Source organism: Ranitomeya variabilis, chromosome 8 (genome assembly GCF_051348905.1).
Source record: "Ranitomeya variabilis isolate aRanVar5 chromosome 8, aRanVar5.hap1, whole genome shotgun sequence".
NCBI classification, from domain to species: Eukaryota; Metazoa; Chordata; class Amphibia; order Anura; family Dendrobatidae; genus Ranitomeya; species Ranitomeya variabilis.
In genome coordinates, this window is record NC_135239.1 from 166670002 (window position 1) to 166685164 (window position 15163).

A 15163-nucleotide genomic window follows, 5' to 3' on the forward strand; every position below is an offset into this window, starting at 1 on the left:
TACTCTCTCCATACACATTGGACGATCTCGTGAACATGTTACACATCAGACTTCTCTCATCACATGACTTTAGTATCATCATTATTACATAGGGCTTTCACTGCTGCCATTTTCCAAACATCAGTTAATAAATGGAACAACATGACAACTTCCCCACATAACACTAATTGGAATAAATAGGAAAACTACAAAGATAGCTATAAAAGTAATACACTGCATCTCCTTATAGCATTAATAGAATGCGCTTTCCCTTTAAATTTAGCGCCGCATGCATCATGTGCCTCAACCATCAACCAATAGCATCGCAGGATTTGAACTCAAAGAAAGAAACAAAACGTCAGTTGGTGCCAGTCTGCGATTGCTCTAATAGAGAAAAGACCGGCTCCTTACTGATTACTAGAAGTGACAGTTTTTTGGGATTTATACCTGGATTGTTACCTGCTGATTGGAAGACAGCCGCCACCGACCGCCCTACAGAGGTGAGAACCATTGTGTCAGGAATAAACTGCTGATTTATGTCATCCCGGATACTGACAGTTGGGATCTATACTGAAAGCAAAAGATTTCACCATAAAAACCCAAATATAGATAATGGGGTGATTATGCATAAATGGGATAAAATATGGTGATCTGAATAAATATTTAAAATGTGGATAATGAGGTGTAAATATTAATCTGAAACACACGGGGCCACATATTTCTTCTAGCAATTCCCAGATCCAATACTTAGAAGTGCCATTATTAGCCTATATAATAGTTAAATAATACATAGATGACCGATTACATACAGTTATGGCAAAATCTAAGAGACCACTGCAAAATTTTCAGTTTATCTGATTTTTCTCTGTATAGGTATATTTTTGAGTAAAATGTAAATTGTTGTTTTAGTCTACAAACTTCTGACATCTCTCCGAAATTCCAAGAAATAATTTTTATTTTTTTTTCTGAAAAGGAGAAATGGTCCAAATTTTTTTTTTTAAAATGCATTGCTTGCAGACCTCAAATAATGCAAAGAAAACAAGTTCATAATCATTTAGAAACAACAATACTAATGTTTTAACTCAGGAAGAGTTCAGAAATTAATATTTTGTGGAATAACCATGATTGATAATCACAGCTTTCATGTGTCTTGGCATGCTGTACACCAGTCTTTCACACTGCTTCTGGTGCAAAAATGTAAGCAGTTCTTCTTTGTTTGATGGCTTGTGACTATCCATCTTCCTTTTGATTACATTTCAGAGGTTGTCCATGCGGTTCAGGTCTGGAGATTGGGCTGCCCATGACAGGGTTTTGATGTGGTGGTCTCTTAATTTTTGCCAGAGCTATAAATATATATATATATATATATATATATATATAGATAGATAGATAGATAGATAGATAGATAGATATAGATAGATATAAAAATATACATACACATATATACATATATATGTATATATATTTAAGCACCACTCCAGTGGTTATCTTTAATGCACCGTGGGAGTGGGAGTTCTTTATATGTAATTCTCCTGGCCCCTGTCTCATATGCGTCTGCCACCCCCTTAATCCTTTTCCAGTGTTGCTCCTATCAGTCTCTGGCGAAAGGTGACCTGCCATTAGCTCCAGTGTTTCATGGAGCGGCGCAGAGGTCACTTTTCAATACATCCCTATGAGAGCCTAGTTCTGGTTCTCATAAACTTGCATTGAGCTCTTGTAATCTAACTTCTGACTTGCAGCCAGTCAGAAGTTATGGGCACAAGATGGCGCCATGGGACTGAAGCGCCGTCGGTAAAAGAATGTGATCAGGCAGCTTACATTTAAAGCACCACTTCAACAGAACAAACAAAACAAATCACTGGAGTGGTGCTTTAAGTAGAAAATAGGGTTTGTTTTGTTTACTAGCTACAGTGCCACTTCTGTCAGTGGGTCATGTTGGGTATTACTATTAAATACCAATCAAGTCAATAAAGCTGCAATACTGCAAAACATGTAATGCGGGCCGTGGTAGTTACGTTTTGGGTTACACATTAGGTTGATAGCATTACTCTACTAGAGATCCTATAGAAAGAGCCATGCTCTGCATATTCAAGCTTTCATTTTTCTGTATGTTAGTTTCCAAGAAGAAGAGTAAAAATGGCCATGAGGAAGCGGAAGAGAGAACTGATCGCCCAGTATGAAGAGGAGTGGTAAGTAGCTGAGGTTACATCACTGCAGTCATCACAATCTATACACTTAGGGTATGTGCACATGTCAGGATTTCTTGCAGAAATTTTCCTGACAAAAAAACGGAAATTTCTGCCAGAAATCCGCATGCGTGTTTTTCGACGCGTTTTTGACACGTTTTTGATGCGTTTTTGATGCGTTTTTTGTGCGTTTTTTTCCTGATGCATTGAATTGCGGGAAAAAAGCAGAAAATCCACAAAATTAATGAACATGCTCATTTTTTACCGCGATGCATCCATGTGCACAAAACATGCAGAATGCATTCTAAATGATAGAATGCAAAATGCATGCGTTTTTAATGAGTTTTTATAGCGTTTTTAGCACGAAAAAACGCGAAAAAACCTGAACATGTGCACATGGCCTTACACCGGCAAATCCATAGTGACCATTACACATCACCACTACACATATTTATGCCATTTACAGCTCAAAACTCATGTCAGATCCCCGTGAGGAGAACACCCATCAGGATGTAAGTGAATTATGTGTGGCCATAGTACGACCATGTGCATGAGGCCTAATACTACCTCTTCTATTACAGTTCACGATCTGCCACCCAGGAAGAGGCCAAGAGGAGGAAGACAGAAGATGACATCCCCCAGCCAGAAGAGCGGGCAGCTTTCACCACACTCCTTGGTAAGACTCATTGTACCTTCCAAGGTTTCCAGATACAAAGTATTAGATTATATGACATGTATTAATCTATTTCATGTGTATTATGGTAGAGAAACATGTAGAGAAGTGATCTCCCTCAGCCTCTTATACTTATACCTAGTATGATACGTGGTGAGCAGTGTCGTGGCTTTGGTTTCACCTCAATAGTGATGACATATCTTTAGGACAATTCTTCAGTATCTGATCAGTGGGTGTTGGGTGCCAAATCTCCATCAATCTGATATTGATGAGCTGTCCTGAGGATAATCCATCATTAATGAAGAACTCTACAACCCCATTAATTTAAGATTAATAGCAATAAAAATGTTTTCAATACAAAGTTCATAGTGAAATAAATCTATTTTTTTCATTTTTGTAGAAGAAGAATACATCAGATGTTTTCTAGCCAGGGACAGCTGTCTTAAGATTTCGGACAAGGTATTATTGTAGTGAAGGATAAGAAATCATCCAGATCTGAGAAGATCCATCATAGGGAAATAAAGGGCTTCTTCTTATGTAACAGTGGCCAGATATTACCATACATAGGAATATACTGATATATATGTTCTGTATTATATATACCTTCTAACTCTACTCTTCCCTCTAGTATCTCCTCGCCATGGTCGCCGCTTACTTCAGGAGAGCAGGACTGCGATCTTCAGAATATAAAACCTTCTTTTTTCCAGCTCTGTGGGTCTCTTTTATTATTACACATTCATGTCTATAAGTAACTTTGTTTTATTGTAAAACCAAGATATCTTTTCTACCACTTGGCTAAATACATGATAATTGCATTTGTTGTTGCTGTTAGTCTGTATTTTCTTCTGACGTGTATTATAATTTGTTTGGTTTCATTTCTCTCCCTCCAGGTTTTTAGCCAACCAGTTTGAAGAAGACGAGCCGTGTCAACGGGAGATCTACCGCTGGGCCCTTGGATGGACGTGGAGCATGAAGAAGGACCGACTACTACAATTCCGCAATGTTCTGCTCACCAGGATGGAATTTCGGGCTTGGGTGGATCGGGCCACCTGTGATCTGGTTAGCAATATAAACAATAATCATATAAACTGATCTGTAAATATATGTCACAATATAAACAGTATGCTTAAATGAATCCCTTAGACCTGATGGAGAGCTTGTACTTACTTTGCAAAGCCACGTCAAAATGGTCGTGTAATACTGATATTAGGCAGAGCCTTTTATGAGTGCAGCCATAGCTGGACTCATGAAATGCTTGTTTTAATATCAAAATCAAGAAAACTTTAATAAGTGATTATAAAGTCATTCTGCCATAGATTTTCAGTAATCACACCAGTATCATCAGGTCTAAAATATATGCAAATTGGATTATGATTAATGGCGACATATTCCCTTTAAACTCTGATTGTAATCAATTTTTCAATTCTAGATCATGGCACAAGACCCTGACCACTGGGCATGGAAGAGAGAGAGGAATATCCATCACAGCTGGGCAATCCGTTGGTTCAGGAAGAGTAAAGCCCTTTCCTGCTCTCTCTGTAACATCGTTCCAGGCAAGAAGGAGGAAGATGTGAATATCTAATGGAAACAGAGCTGCTGGACCTACAAGAAGAAGAACATGGCTGGAAGAGGAACAAAGCTGCTGGACCTACAAGAAGAAGAACATGGCTGGAAGGGGAATATAGCTGCCGGTCCTACAAGAAGAACAGCTAGAAGACATGAGGGATGAAAAACTGGAGAAAGTAGAGAAGTATGCTTAACAGTCACACACTGAAAATTCACATCTCACTGTACACAGACAACATACAGACACTTCATATACTGTACACATAGACACACTATGATGTTGTAATGAGTGATTCATTTCTTAAATTTAAGAGGGGACTGGATGCCTTTCTTGTAAAGTATAATGTTACAGGTTATATATATTAGATTCCTTGATAGGGTGTTGATCCAGGGAACTAGTCTGATTGCCGTATGTGGAGTCAGGAAGGAATTTTTTTCCCCAATGTGGAGCTTACTCTTTGCCACATGGGGTTTTTTTGCCTTCCTCTGGATCAACATGTTAGGGCATGTTAGGTTAGGCTATGGGTTGAACTAGATGGACTTAAAGTCTTCCTTCAACCTTAATAACTATGTTACTATGTTATGTTTTCACACTTGTACTTTATAGTGGTAACCTCCCTTAGTATGCCCGGAGGAAGGGCAGTACAGCAGCCATGGTTTCCCTACAGGTTTCCACCACTGGGGGTTTTCCTGTCCTGAGTGTTGCTATACGCTCTTTGTGAGTGATGGAAGGTAACCAGCACATATAAAGCATATAATAAACTTCACACTATTTAAACTTTCCATGATGTGTCTGAGTGTTTATTTGATACTTTTATGTGTGGACAGGACCGCCATCAGAGCATTACTGCCCTCACTGTAGTGAGGGACCCGGTGAGCAAAAACACTTCTGCTTTTTCACAGGGCCCGAGGGTATAATAAATTAAACTGAAGAAAATATGGAGTGCTGACTTCATAAATATAAAATATATTTTATTATTTAATTAAAATCAATAATAAAGAAAATATATACAGGGTGTACATCAAGAAGGAAACAACACATGCCACCTAGTGAGCACTTACAGTGCTTGGGCTGTCGTAGTACGGGACTACTGTTATACACAGGAATAATTGAAAGTGTATAAAGGATATTAAAAATCCAGCAGATAAACATACATCACCTCAAAAGAGGGGAAAATAACCACAGCAGACAAAAAATTATCAGTATAACTCAAGTACATCCATAGCTTCTCTACGCATACTTATCCTAATAAAGGTAATGTGTAATGGTAGCTCATATGGATATATCTAAAGTGCATATTGCATCAATGCATATTCCTCTGAGGACATAGCTTACCCATAGTAAAGGTGCAAGTGCAGACTAGTGATCCCCAGGGTCCACCCCGACGCAGGTTTCGAGTATGCTTTCTCATAGGGGTATAACATTTGGCATGTCATGGCTGCTTTTAAGTGTATGGGATGATTGATCTCCAGTGTGCCAGCATGTGCAGCCAGAGAGCCGCGCCGGAAGTACCCGTCACCTGATCAGCCTCTCTGGATCCTCGCACATCCGTATGCAACCATACAGCTCTGGCAAAAATTAAGAGGCCACCACATCAAAACCACCATCATGGGCAGCCCAATCTCCAGACCTGAAACCCATTGAAAATGTCTGGAATGTAATCAAGAGGATGATGGATAGTCACAAGTAGTTTTGAGCATTCCGATGTTGCTAATATCGGGTATCGGACGATATTCGCTGTAGTGGAATTCCGATACTGAGTTCCGATATTTTTGCGATATCGGATACTGGAATCGGAAGTTCCCATAGTGCAATAATGCACTATAATTGAGTGTGGGCGGTGCGTGGGCAGAGACTGTGTGTCTCTGTGTGGGCGGGATCTGTGTGGGGCCATGGGGGGGTCTGTGCAGCCTGCCGGGGGCCTGTGCGGGCTGCCGGGGGGTCTGTGCGGCCTGCCGGGGGTCTGTGTGGCCTCTCGGGGGTCTGTGCGGCCTGCGGGGAGTCTGTGCGGCCTCTCGGGGGTCTGTGCGTCCTGCCGGAGCTCTGTGCGGCCTGCCGGGGGGTCTGTGCGGGCTGCTGGGGGGGGGGTCTGTGTGGGCCTGCCGGTCTTTGTGTCTGTGCAGGCATCGTCCGATGAGACTGCAAGTCCCATCGGACAATGCCTGCTACAATGACAGTGATTGACACATTAGCAAATGATGGGACAGTAGTAATCCCATCATCCAGCTAATGCGTTGAATGTAAAAAAAATACTACATACATGCTACATACATACTCCCGAACTGCAGCGTTTCTCGGACCCACATCCACAGCAAAACTGCAGATCTTTTTTACATCTGCGGTTTTGCTTGCAGATGTGCCCGACTCAATGAAAGTCTAAGGGTGCAGAAACGCTGCAGTTCCGCACAAAAGAAGTGACATGCTGCGAGAAAAAAAAGCTGCGTTTCGGTGCGGCTTTATCTGCAGCATGTGCACAACAAGTCTGCGGCTCTCATAGACTTACATTGGTTGTGCATTACACTGCGGATTTGATGCAATTCAGTGCAGCAAAAACGCTGCGGATCTGCAATCAAATCCGCAACGTGCGCACACAGCCTTAGCATTTAGTGAACCTCGCAAAAAAGCCAAGCAAAAAACAAGTGTGGGATTGCACTTTTTTTGCAATTTCATTGCACTTTGAATTTTTTTCACATTTTCTGTTACACGACATGGTAAAACCAATGGTGTCGTTCAAAAGTAGAACTTGTCCCGCAAAAAATAAGCCCCCACATTGCCATATTGACGGAAACATTATGTCTCTGGAAAGAAGGGGAGCGATAAACGAAAAAAGCTCCAGGGGTGAAGGGGTTTAGAAACATTGATATGGTGGACATATCTATGGAAATATATATAGATATATAGATATCTGTATGTATTCATCTACCTATCTATTTATCGAAGTATCCATCTATCTATCCATCTATCCGTGTGTAATGGAGTGTGGGTTGGACAAATGTAAAAGAGGAGGTTGGACAGAAATGACATCACAAATCTTTTTGAAGATAGAGGGGGGAGAGGAGGGAGGGGGGGTGTTTTGGAGTGGGTGTGCCAGGTGCAGAGTTACAGGCGAGTGCAATGCATCATGGAACTTGTAGTATTAGAGCACAGTAAGTCAGGAGAAAGGAAGATGTCGATTCACCCAATGAGAGCTGGATCCAGCACTAAAGATGTGCTGCTACAGCATGATAAAAGGTAATATTGCTAAAATAAACACAGTAGATGTTTTCAGTGGCACATAATAGCAAGATTTATAACAAAAAAAAGTTATAGTAGTGGACAACTTCTTTAATGCAATGTCGCGTTAACCACAAAAACGTAATTCTAGCGATTTTAATTTTTTTCTCATTACGCTGTTTAGCGATCAGGTTAATGTTTTTTTTATAGATAGATTGGGCAATTCTGAACTCGGCAATGCCAAATATGTGTATATTTGATATTTTTTTATTATTTTATTTTGAATGGGGCAAAAGGGAGTGATTTAAACTTTTATATTTTTTTTATTTATTTCATATGTTTTAAAACATTTTTTATTACTTTTGCCATGCTTCAATAGCCTCCATAGAAGGTTAGAAGCTGGCACAACTCGATTGCCTCTGCTACATAAAGGTGATGCTCAGATCGCCTCTATGTAGGAGAATTACAGCATTGCTATGAGCACCCACCACAGGGTGTCGCTCACAGCAATCCCGCATCAACAACCATAGAGGTCTCAAGGAGACCTCTGGTTGTCATGCTGATGCATCGTTGACCCCCGATCACGTGACGAGGGTCAGCAATGCGTGCATTGCTGGCCCGATGGACGGAAGCGCTAGATAAATGCTGCTGTCAGCGTTTGACAGTGGCATTTAACTAGTTAATAGCAGTGTGTGAATCGCTATTCCACCCGCCGCTATTGCGGGCACATGTCAGCTGTTCAAAACAGCTGACATGTCCCGGCTTTGAAGCGGGCTCACCGCCGGAGCCCACATCAAAACGGGGGTTCTGACCTCGGATGTACTAGTTCAGAAAGGGGTTAAAATTGCTGTTGGGAGAAGGCGCCTTCAAATATAAGAGACCTGGAGCAGTTTGCAAAAGAAGAGTGGTCCAAAATTCCAGTTGAAAGGCGTAAGAAGCTTGTTGATGGTTATAGGAAGCAAATGATTGTAGTTATTTATTCCAAGGGCTGTGCAACCAAATATTAAGTTTTTGTCATGCCCATTTTTGGAGTTTTGTGTGAAATGATATCTAATTTGAATTTTTCTCTGTTTTGTTGTGTTATTCCAATATACACAAAGGAAATAAACATGTGTATAACAAAACACGTGCAATTGAATTTTTTTTTCCTGGGAGAAATACTTCATTTTCTGGAACAATTGCCAACACTTTTGGCCATGACTGTATATGAGATAAGACTGTTTTATTTATAGATTATTAGGTAGAAACCTCATTAGAACCTTCAACAATACACAAGTGTAATAAGGAAAGCTGCAGCACGGTATTACCATGTATAATATTTTCTTTCTATATTTGTTCTCAATTTCTATATCTGTTTCCTGGCAGTTCCCTTGAGTTGCCCGAGCAGTTTGTTTGATTTTGACTTGCTGTCTTGACTTATTTAAAACACCTATATATTATGTATGTGACTAGTGCTGATCCTTCTGCATGACACAAATGCTTTGCATCTAAAATCTTTCTCTTTGTCAGCAAAACAAACTCAATTCTTTACACTGACAGTGTTGGATGAAAGTAATTTGGAAGGAAAGGATGCATGCAGATTCTCCGGAAGTATCTAATGCTTAGCTTATTTATAAGCACGTTGTATAAAATTCCACATAAATGCTTGGTGGCCCGAAAGCAAATGTTTTCGCTTGATGCCTTAAATAGGTGATTTAGTATGTGCATACAGGGACAGATAATAAGGAGGACTGAAATGACAAATACCACAGGATCTCTAATGCACTGTGGGACTATTTACAAGAAGTCTTCAAGTATTTATCTTATTTTCGTTCTTTAGGAGCTCACTGCTTACCTTGCTCCTGACTTCCTACTTACCAGAGGGCTATGCGCTCTTAAACATTGACAGTTCTAACCAACAGCATGGTGGGGCCTTTGTTTCGACTGAGCGTCTTCTCCCTTGTTACAAGCAGAGGCAGCTTTGCTTCGGCATAATGCTGGTTCACTGAAGCTGGCAAGCAATCCAGCAAACTTCAGAGTGGCGTTGCAGGCTCTAAAGCAGTGTTCCCCAAGTTCGGTCCTCAAGAGCCACCAACGGGTCATGTTTTCAGGATTGCCTTAGTATTGCCCAGGTGAGAATTCCATCATCTAGACAGGCAATAATTCCATCACCTGGGCCATACTAAGGAAATCCGGAAAACACAACCTGTTGGTGGCTCTTGAGGACCGAACCTGGGGAACACTGCTCTAAAGCATAGAGTCTGCAAGTGTCGAGCGCCTATTGCCTAGGTAACCGACCACCCTGAGACTACAGGCTGGCCAGTAATCTAGGCAATACTGTACACAAATGAATTAAAAATCCTTCCATTCTTGAGAGCGGAGAGGATTTTTAATAAGACGTAAACTGCAAAGTTGCTTGTTTTTCTATTACATTAATGATGTTGAAACAACCCCTTTATGTACAAGGTGCTACTAGATACATAGCATACAAATGTACATTATAAACATCGGACGCTTCTGTTGGAGGAATAGGAAAGATAAATAGACCTCTACTTTTAAAGCAGAGAATTTGATACAATTTTGAGACTTTATAGCATAAAAACCCCAATTCATTATAGTCTTTATATTTTTGGGGGGAGAAATTGTGGTTCTTAAAGTGACTTTCTTAAATTTACGCCTTATTCCTAATTTCATTTTCATCTTTTACTAAGTTAACATTACTTGGTTTTGCCTTTTTTTTGTTTGACTATGTGGGTCTAGTTTTCCTTATTCAGATGTTTTGGTCTAATTTATCATTTGCAGCTTCACGAAATGTTGTAAAACTTAATCAGAATTGTACTCCAGTACACTGGGGTAGGGTGGCAAGAAGAAAGCATGTTATTACGAAGAAAAACATCCAACCCTATGTTTTGTCAAAACCTAAATCAAGTCTACCAAAAGCCAGTGGTAAAATGTATTATAGTCTAATGGGACCAAAACTGAACTTTTTGATCATAATTTCAAAAGGTATGTTAGGCGATCAAGCTAACACTGCGCATCACCAAAAGAGCACCTTACCCACAGTAAAGCATGGTGGAAGCAGCATTTTTTTTGGGGGGGGCTTGTTTTCAGCAGCTGGCTCTAGGACTTTAGTCAAGGTGGCAAGAAAAATGAACAATTCCAAATATCAGTCGATATTGCATCAAAATCATGGTGCTAAAATTCTGAAGATGAAGATGACTTTAATTTTTTGGCACAACCATGACCCTATGCATGCCTTCAAATCAATAATGAATGGCTTTGCCAAAAGAAGGTCAAGGTTTTGGATTGCCCCAGCCAGACCCCAGATCAGAATATCAATGTAAATCTGTGGGTAGCCTGAAGTGGGCGCTGTAGACAGGAGTTGCCCTCGCAAACAGAATTAGAACGGTACTGCAAGAAAGAATGGACAAAGATTGCTAACTCTAGATGTATCAAGCTGATTGAATGCTATCATTCATTTCAAGGTTACTTCAACAAAATTTTAGTTTAAGAGTGTACATATTTATATAACTACGTTATCTTAGTCCTTTTTTATTTCTTTTTCCACATGAAAAGATTTCCGTTTACTTTTTAATTGAATTTTACAGATAATGGGTGATATTAAAGGTGGAAGAAGTTCTGAAATGATTCTTCTTGGGATGATTTTTTTACATGACAAAAACCTGACATTAAAACAGGGGTGTGTAGACTTTTTTTTATATCCATTGTATATATCAAGTAGCTATAGTCAGTTGCTAAATTATATTCGGCTAATTTTCTTCCTTATGCCAATCCTATTTTTCACTCCTTCAGTCTTCTTTTTCTTAGACCTGCAGGGTCTCTCTAACTTCAGCTCCTGATTCATGCATGGGTAAATTGAATTGTGTCTTTTACCCTGAAGGGAACTTACTGCAATTCAAAGATATTTGAAAATGTGAATGTCTGTAATCCATCACACAAAATATTCACAAAATATTTCAGGGCAAGAAAAGCATAATACATTAGAAAGACACTTTGGAGAATGGTTTTGGCATGGTTTCTGCAGTGTATCTGATGCCCATACACAGTATGGACAGCCATTGTCTGGATTAGTCTGGATTATATTTCATGAGAATATATTTGAACCGCCATGAACTATTGAACTTTAGATTTTTAGTTAAACCTGTAATATTTATATTGAATTCATACCATTTCACTGCAGCAAGAATTTCCACAATTTCCCCTCCACATATAAAATCTGAATTAAAAATAAAATAAATTATATACCTCATATATTATTTCCTGCATCCATACAATATGTGAAATTAGACATAATGCACCTTGTAAAAACACCAGCCAATTCTTTATACCAAGGTTAAATTTATCTGCCCATGCTTCTGTTTGTGGACTGAAATCACCTATCCATTATGGGTCTTCTGACCCAAAACTTAACAGCTTTATATATGCCTATTAGAGATGAGCAAATCTTTCAAGGTTCGGTTCGGTTTGCCGAACGTCACAACGTACGCCGGACAGTTTGACGAACATACCTGAACACCATTAAATTCAATGTGAAGCAAAACCAAATGCATGGACAACACCTTCGGGTTAGTGGGAGTAATGCTTCCCAAGCAGCTCAAATTAGGGCCAGAAATAAGCTAAAGTGGCATCAATTGACCCAGAGAACAAATAGTATAATTGCGCAGCATGGGATAGGGCCTAGGACAGGGTTTGGACCAGTATTTCTAGCTTAAACATTGATCAGTAACAGGTGGATGAGTGACAGGTGTAGGTGTGGTGCTCTGAGAAGGCTGCCAAATTCGGGCAACACACATGAAGAAGACTCAACTTGGAGCCTAAACATTTCCCAAAATTAGAAGCAGACACCAGGAAAAGTGTCAATTGACCCACAGTAGAAATTTGATAATGGCACAGCAGCAGGCAGTCATGGTCTGTGCATTAGGTATCAGGGTCTGGGCCAGCAGTTACAGCTTTTAATTTAAGTTTAACCCCTTTCCAACATCGGGCATAATAGTACGCCGATGTCGGACACATCTCTTTGATTTAGACTTCGGCGGTGAGCCCACATCTTTTCTGTCACATGTCAGCTGTTTTGAACAGCAGACATGTGCCATTAACAAGCGCGGGGAAAATTGAAATCCATCCGCGGCTGTTAACCCGTCAAACTCTGACAGCGGTATTTAACACTTGCTTCCAACAAGAGCACCGGAAATCCCGCCCATCGATGCCCGTGTCACATGACTGCAGGTCGCCTATTGGTTGGCATGACACCCAGAGGTCTCCTGGAGACCTCTATGGTTGTCACTGCCGGATTGCTATGAGCGACGCCCGGTGGTCGGCGCACATAGCAAGTGAACAATTCTGCTATATACAGGTGATCTGATCATCGCCTGTATTTAGCAGTGCCGATCGGGTTATGGCAGTGCCTAGTCTCCCATGGAAGCTATTGAAGCATGCCAAAAGTAAAAAAAAATGTTTTTAAAAATATTAAAGCAAAAAAAATAAAAGTTCAAATCACCCCCTTTTGCCCCATTTAAAATAAAAGAATTCAAAAAATCAAGCATACACATATTTGGTATCACCTCATTCAGAATCGCCCGATCTATCAATATAAAAAAAGAATTGATGCTTAACGAGCTAAAAAAGTCAAAACGTCAGAATTACGTTTTTTTGGTCGCCGCGACATTGCATTAAAATCCAATAACGGGCGATCAAAAGATAGTATCTGCACCAAAATTGGACCATTAAAAATAGACCTCAGTGCACAAAAAATAAGCCCTCACCCAACCAGAGATCACGAAAAATGGAGAAGCTACAGGTTTCAGAAAATGAATCATTTTTTTAACAAAGTTTGCAATTTTTTTCACCACTTAGATAAAAAAGAACCTAGACATGTTTGGTGTCTATGAACTCATAATGACCTGTAGTAAAAAAGCAAAACAAATAACAATTGTGGGATTGCACTTTTTTTGCAATTCCACCGTACTAAGAATTTTTTTCCCATTTCCCATTACATGATATGTTAAAACCAATGATGGCATTCAAAAGTACAACTCATACCGCAAAAAAAAGCCCTCACATGGCCATAGTGACTGAAAAATAAAAAAAGGTATGGCTCTGGGAAGAAGGGGAGCAAAAAACAAAAACGCAAAAACGAAAATACCTCCGGATATGAAAGGGATAATTACTGCACCATACCGATGGGGCATTGAAGCCACTAGGGTATTAAGGACATCCTGAGGGATCTTGCTCAATTTCATTTGCATATCTGCAAACAATTCATCTTTATTGCTATGGGTACGAGCCCCAACTCGTCACCCTAAATAATATTTCCTGTCACATGACCGCATGGACTAGCCTCATTAACGCAATCCAACGCATGGTTTCATTTGGACATTTTGCTTGATTTGCGTCTGGCTGCATTAGCAATAGACTTCAATGGCAGAATTAACGCTTCCGTTACTCTTGTGTTAGCTTGACCGGACCCGAAAACGCTGCAGGCCGCGTTGGAAGGTGCATCATAAAAAACGGAATGTTGCTAATGCATGCCAATTTTGACATTCGTTACGATGCATCATACAAATGCAAGTCTATGGGTGCATTATAACGTCCATTACATTGCATTTTGCCTACTTAAAAACGTGTCCGTTAGACGGACTGCCCTAGCGCAATGTGAACCCAGCCTAACTCATTCCAAAGCTGCTCTATAGGGTTTAAGTCAGTTTATTGGCTTGGCCATTGCAACAGGTGAACAATTTTCTTTGCTGACCAATTTTTTTACTAAATTGGATGTGTGCTTAGGATCATTGTCTTGGAATTTCCAGCTACTGCTTATTTTGTTTTTTAACCATGTGTCAACATTACAGTTTCCAGTATATCCTTGCACATGGTAGCATTTATATTTCCATTAATTCTATGCAGAAGGCCAAAGGCAGAAGCAGAAAAGCAGTCCCAAACCATGACACTGCCACCACCATGTTTCACTATAAGTGTTTGGTACCTTGCATAATTACGTTTACCAATTGAATGGTATATACAGTATAGTGCTTGTCATCACTACCAAACAGATTGAACTTGGATTCATCTGATCACAACACCTTAGACCAGTCTGTCTCTTTCCATTGGCTGTGTTCTTTGGCAAACTCAAGTCAGACCTTCCGATTCTTTGTAGAGATTAAAGTCTTCTTGACTTAAACTCGTGCAGTCAACCCTACTGCCCCATATTCTTCGTTCATTTTGTGTGAAATCTGTACAGAACTTTTATGGACATCAGATACTGACTTTTCTTAATAATGTGAGCAAGTTTGGAGGAAGTTTACCGTGGTCACCACTTCTTGGTTTTTCAGCTGTTCCATAACCTCCTGTTTCTTTCTTTATTATATGTGACACTTGACTCTGAGAACAGTTGAATTACATAGCTACCTCTTTTTGGCTTTTGCCTGACTTTACTCCCAGAATAAAAAGCTTCCTGACATCTGGTGATAACTTTGGATTTGTCTTGCCATGTTTTAACCTAAAAACACACAAATGAAAAAAAAAGTCTGACTACCCATGCCAAAATATGCA

The 15163-nt window shown here is 40.0% G+C and overlaps 1 protein-coding gene across 1 annotated transcript; it reads left to right on the plus strand.

Moving 5' to 3' along the window:
- The first annotated feature begins 391 nt into the window (after window positions 1–391).
- Window positions 392–3586, plus strand: LOC143788837 (speedy protein 1-A-like). Its single transcript, XM_077278748.1, has 5 exons — window positions 392–479; window positions 2095–2168; window positions 2747–2841; window positions 3239–3297; window positions 3467–3586. The coding sequence occupies exons 2-5, from the start codon at window positions 2116–2118 to the stop codon at window positions 3584–3586; spliced, it is 327 nt and encodes a 108-aa protein (XP_077134863.1). The 5' UTR covers window positions 392–479; window positions 2095–2115.
- The last annotated feature ends 11577 nt before the right edge of the window (window positions 3587–15163 follow it).

What these genes read in the sequence shown, in the direction of transcription:
- LOC143788837 (XM_077278748.1), top strand. Translation starts at nt 2,116, where the DNA reads ATGGCCATGAGGAAGCGGAAGAGAGAACTGATCGCCCAGTATGAAGAG. An exon ending in GCCCAGTATGAAGAGGAGTG is followed by an intron (nt 2,169 to 2,746) that starts GTAAGTAGCTGA and finishes CTTCTATTACAG; the next exon opens with TTCACGATCTGCCACCCAGG. An exon ending in AGCTTTCACCACACTCCTTG is followed by an intron (nt 2,842 to 3,238) that starts GTAAGACTCATT and finishes TCATTTTTGTAG; the next exon opens with AAGAAGAATACATCAGATGT.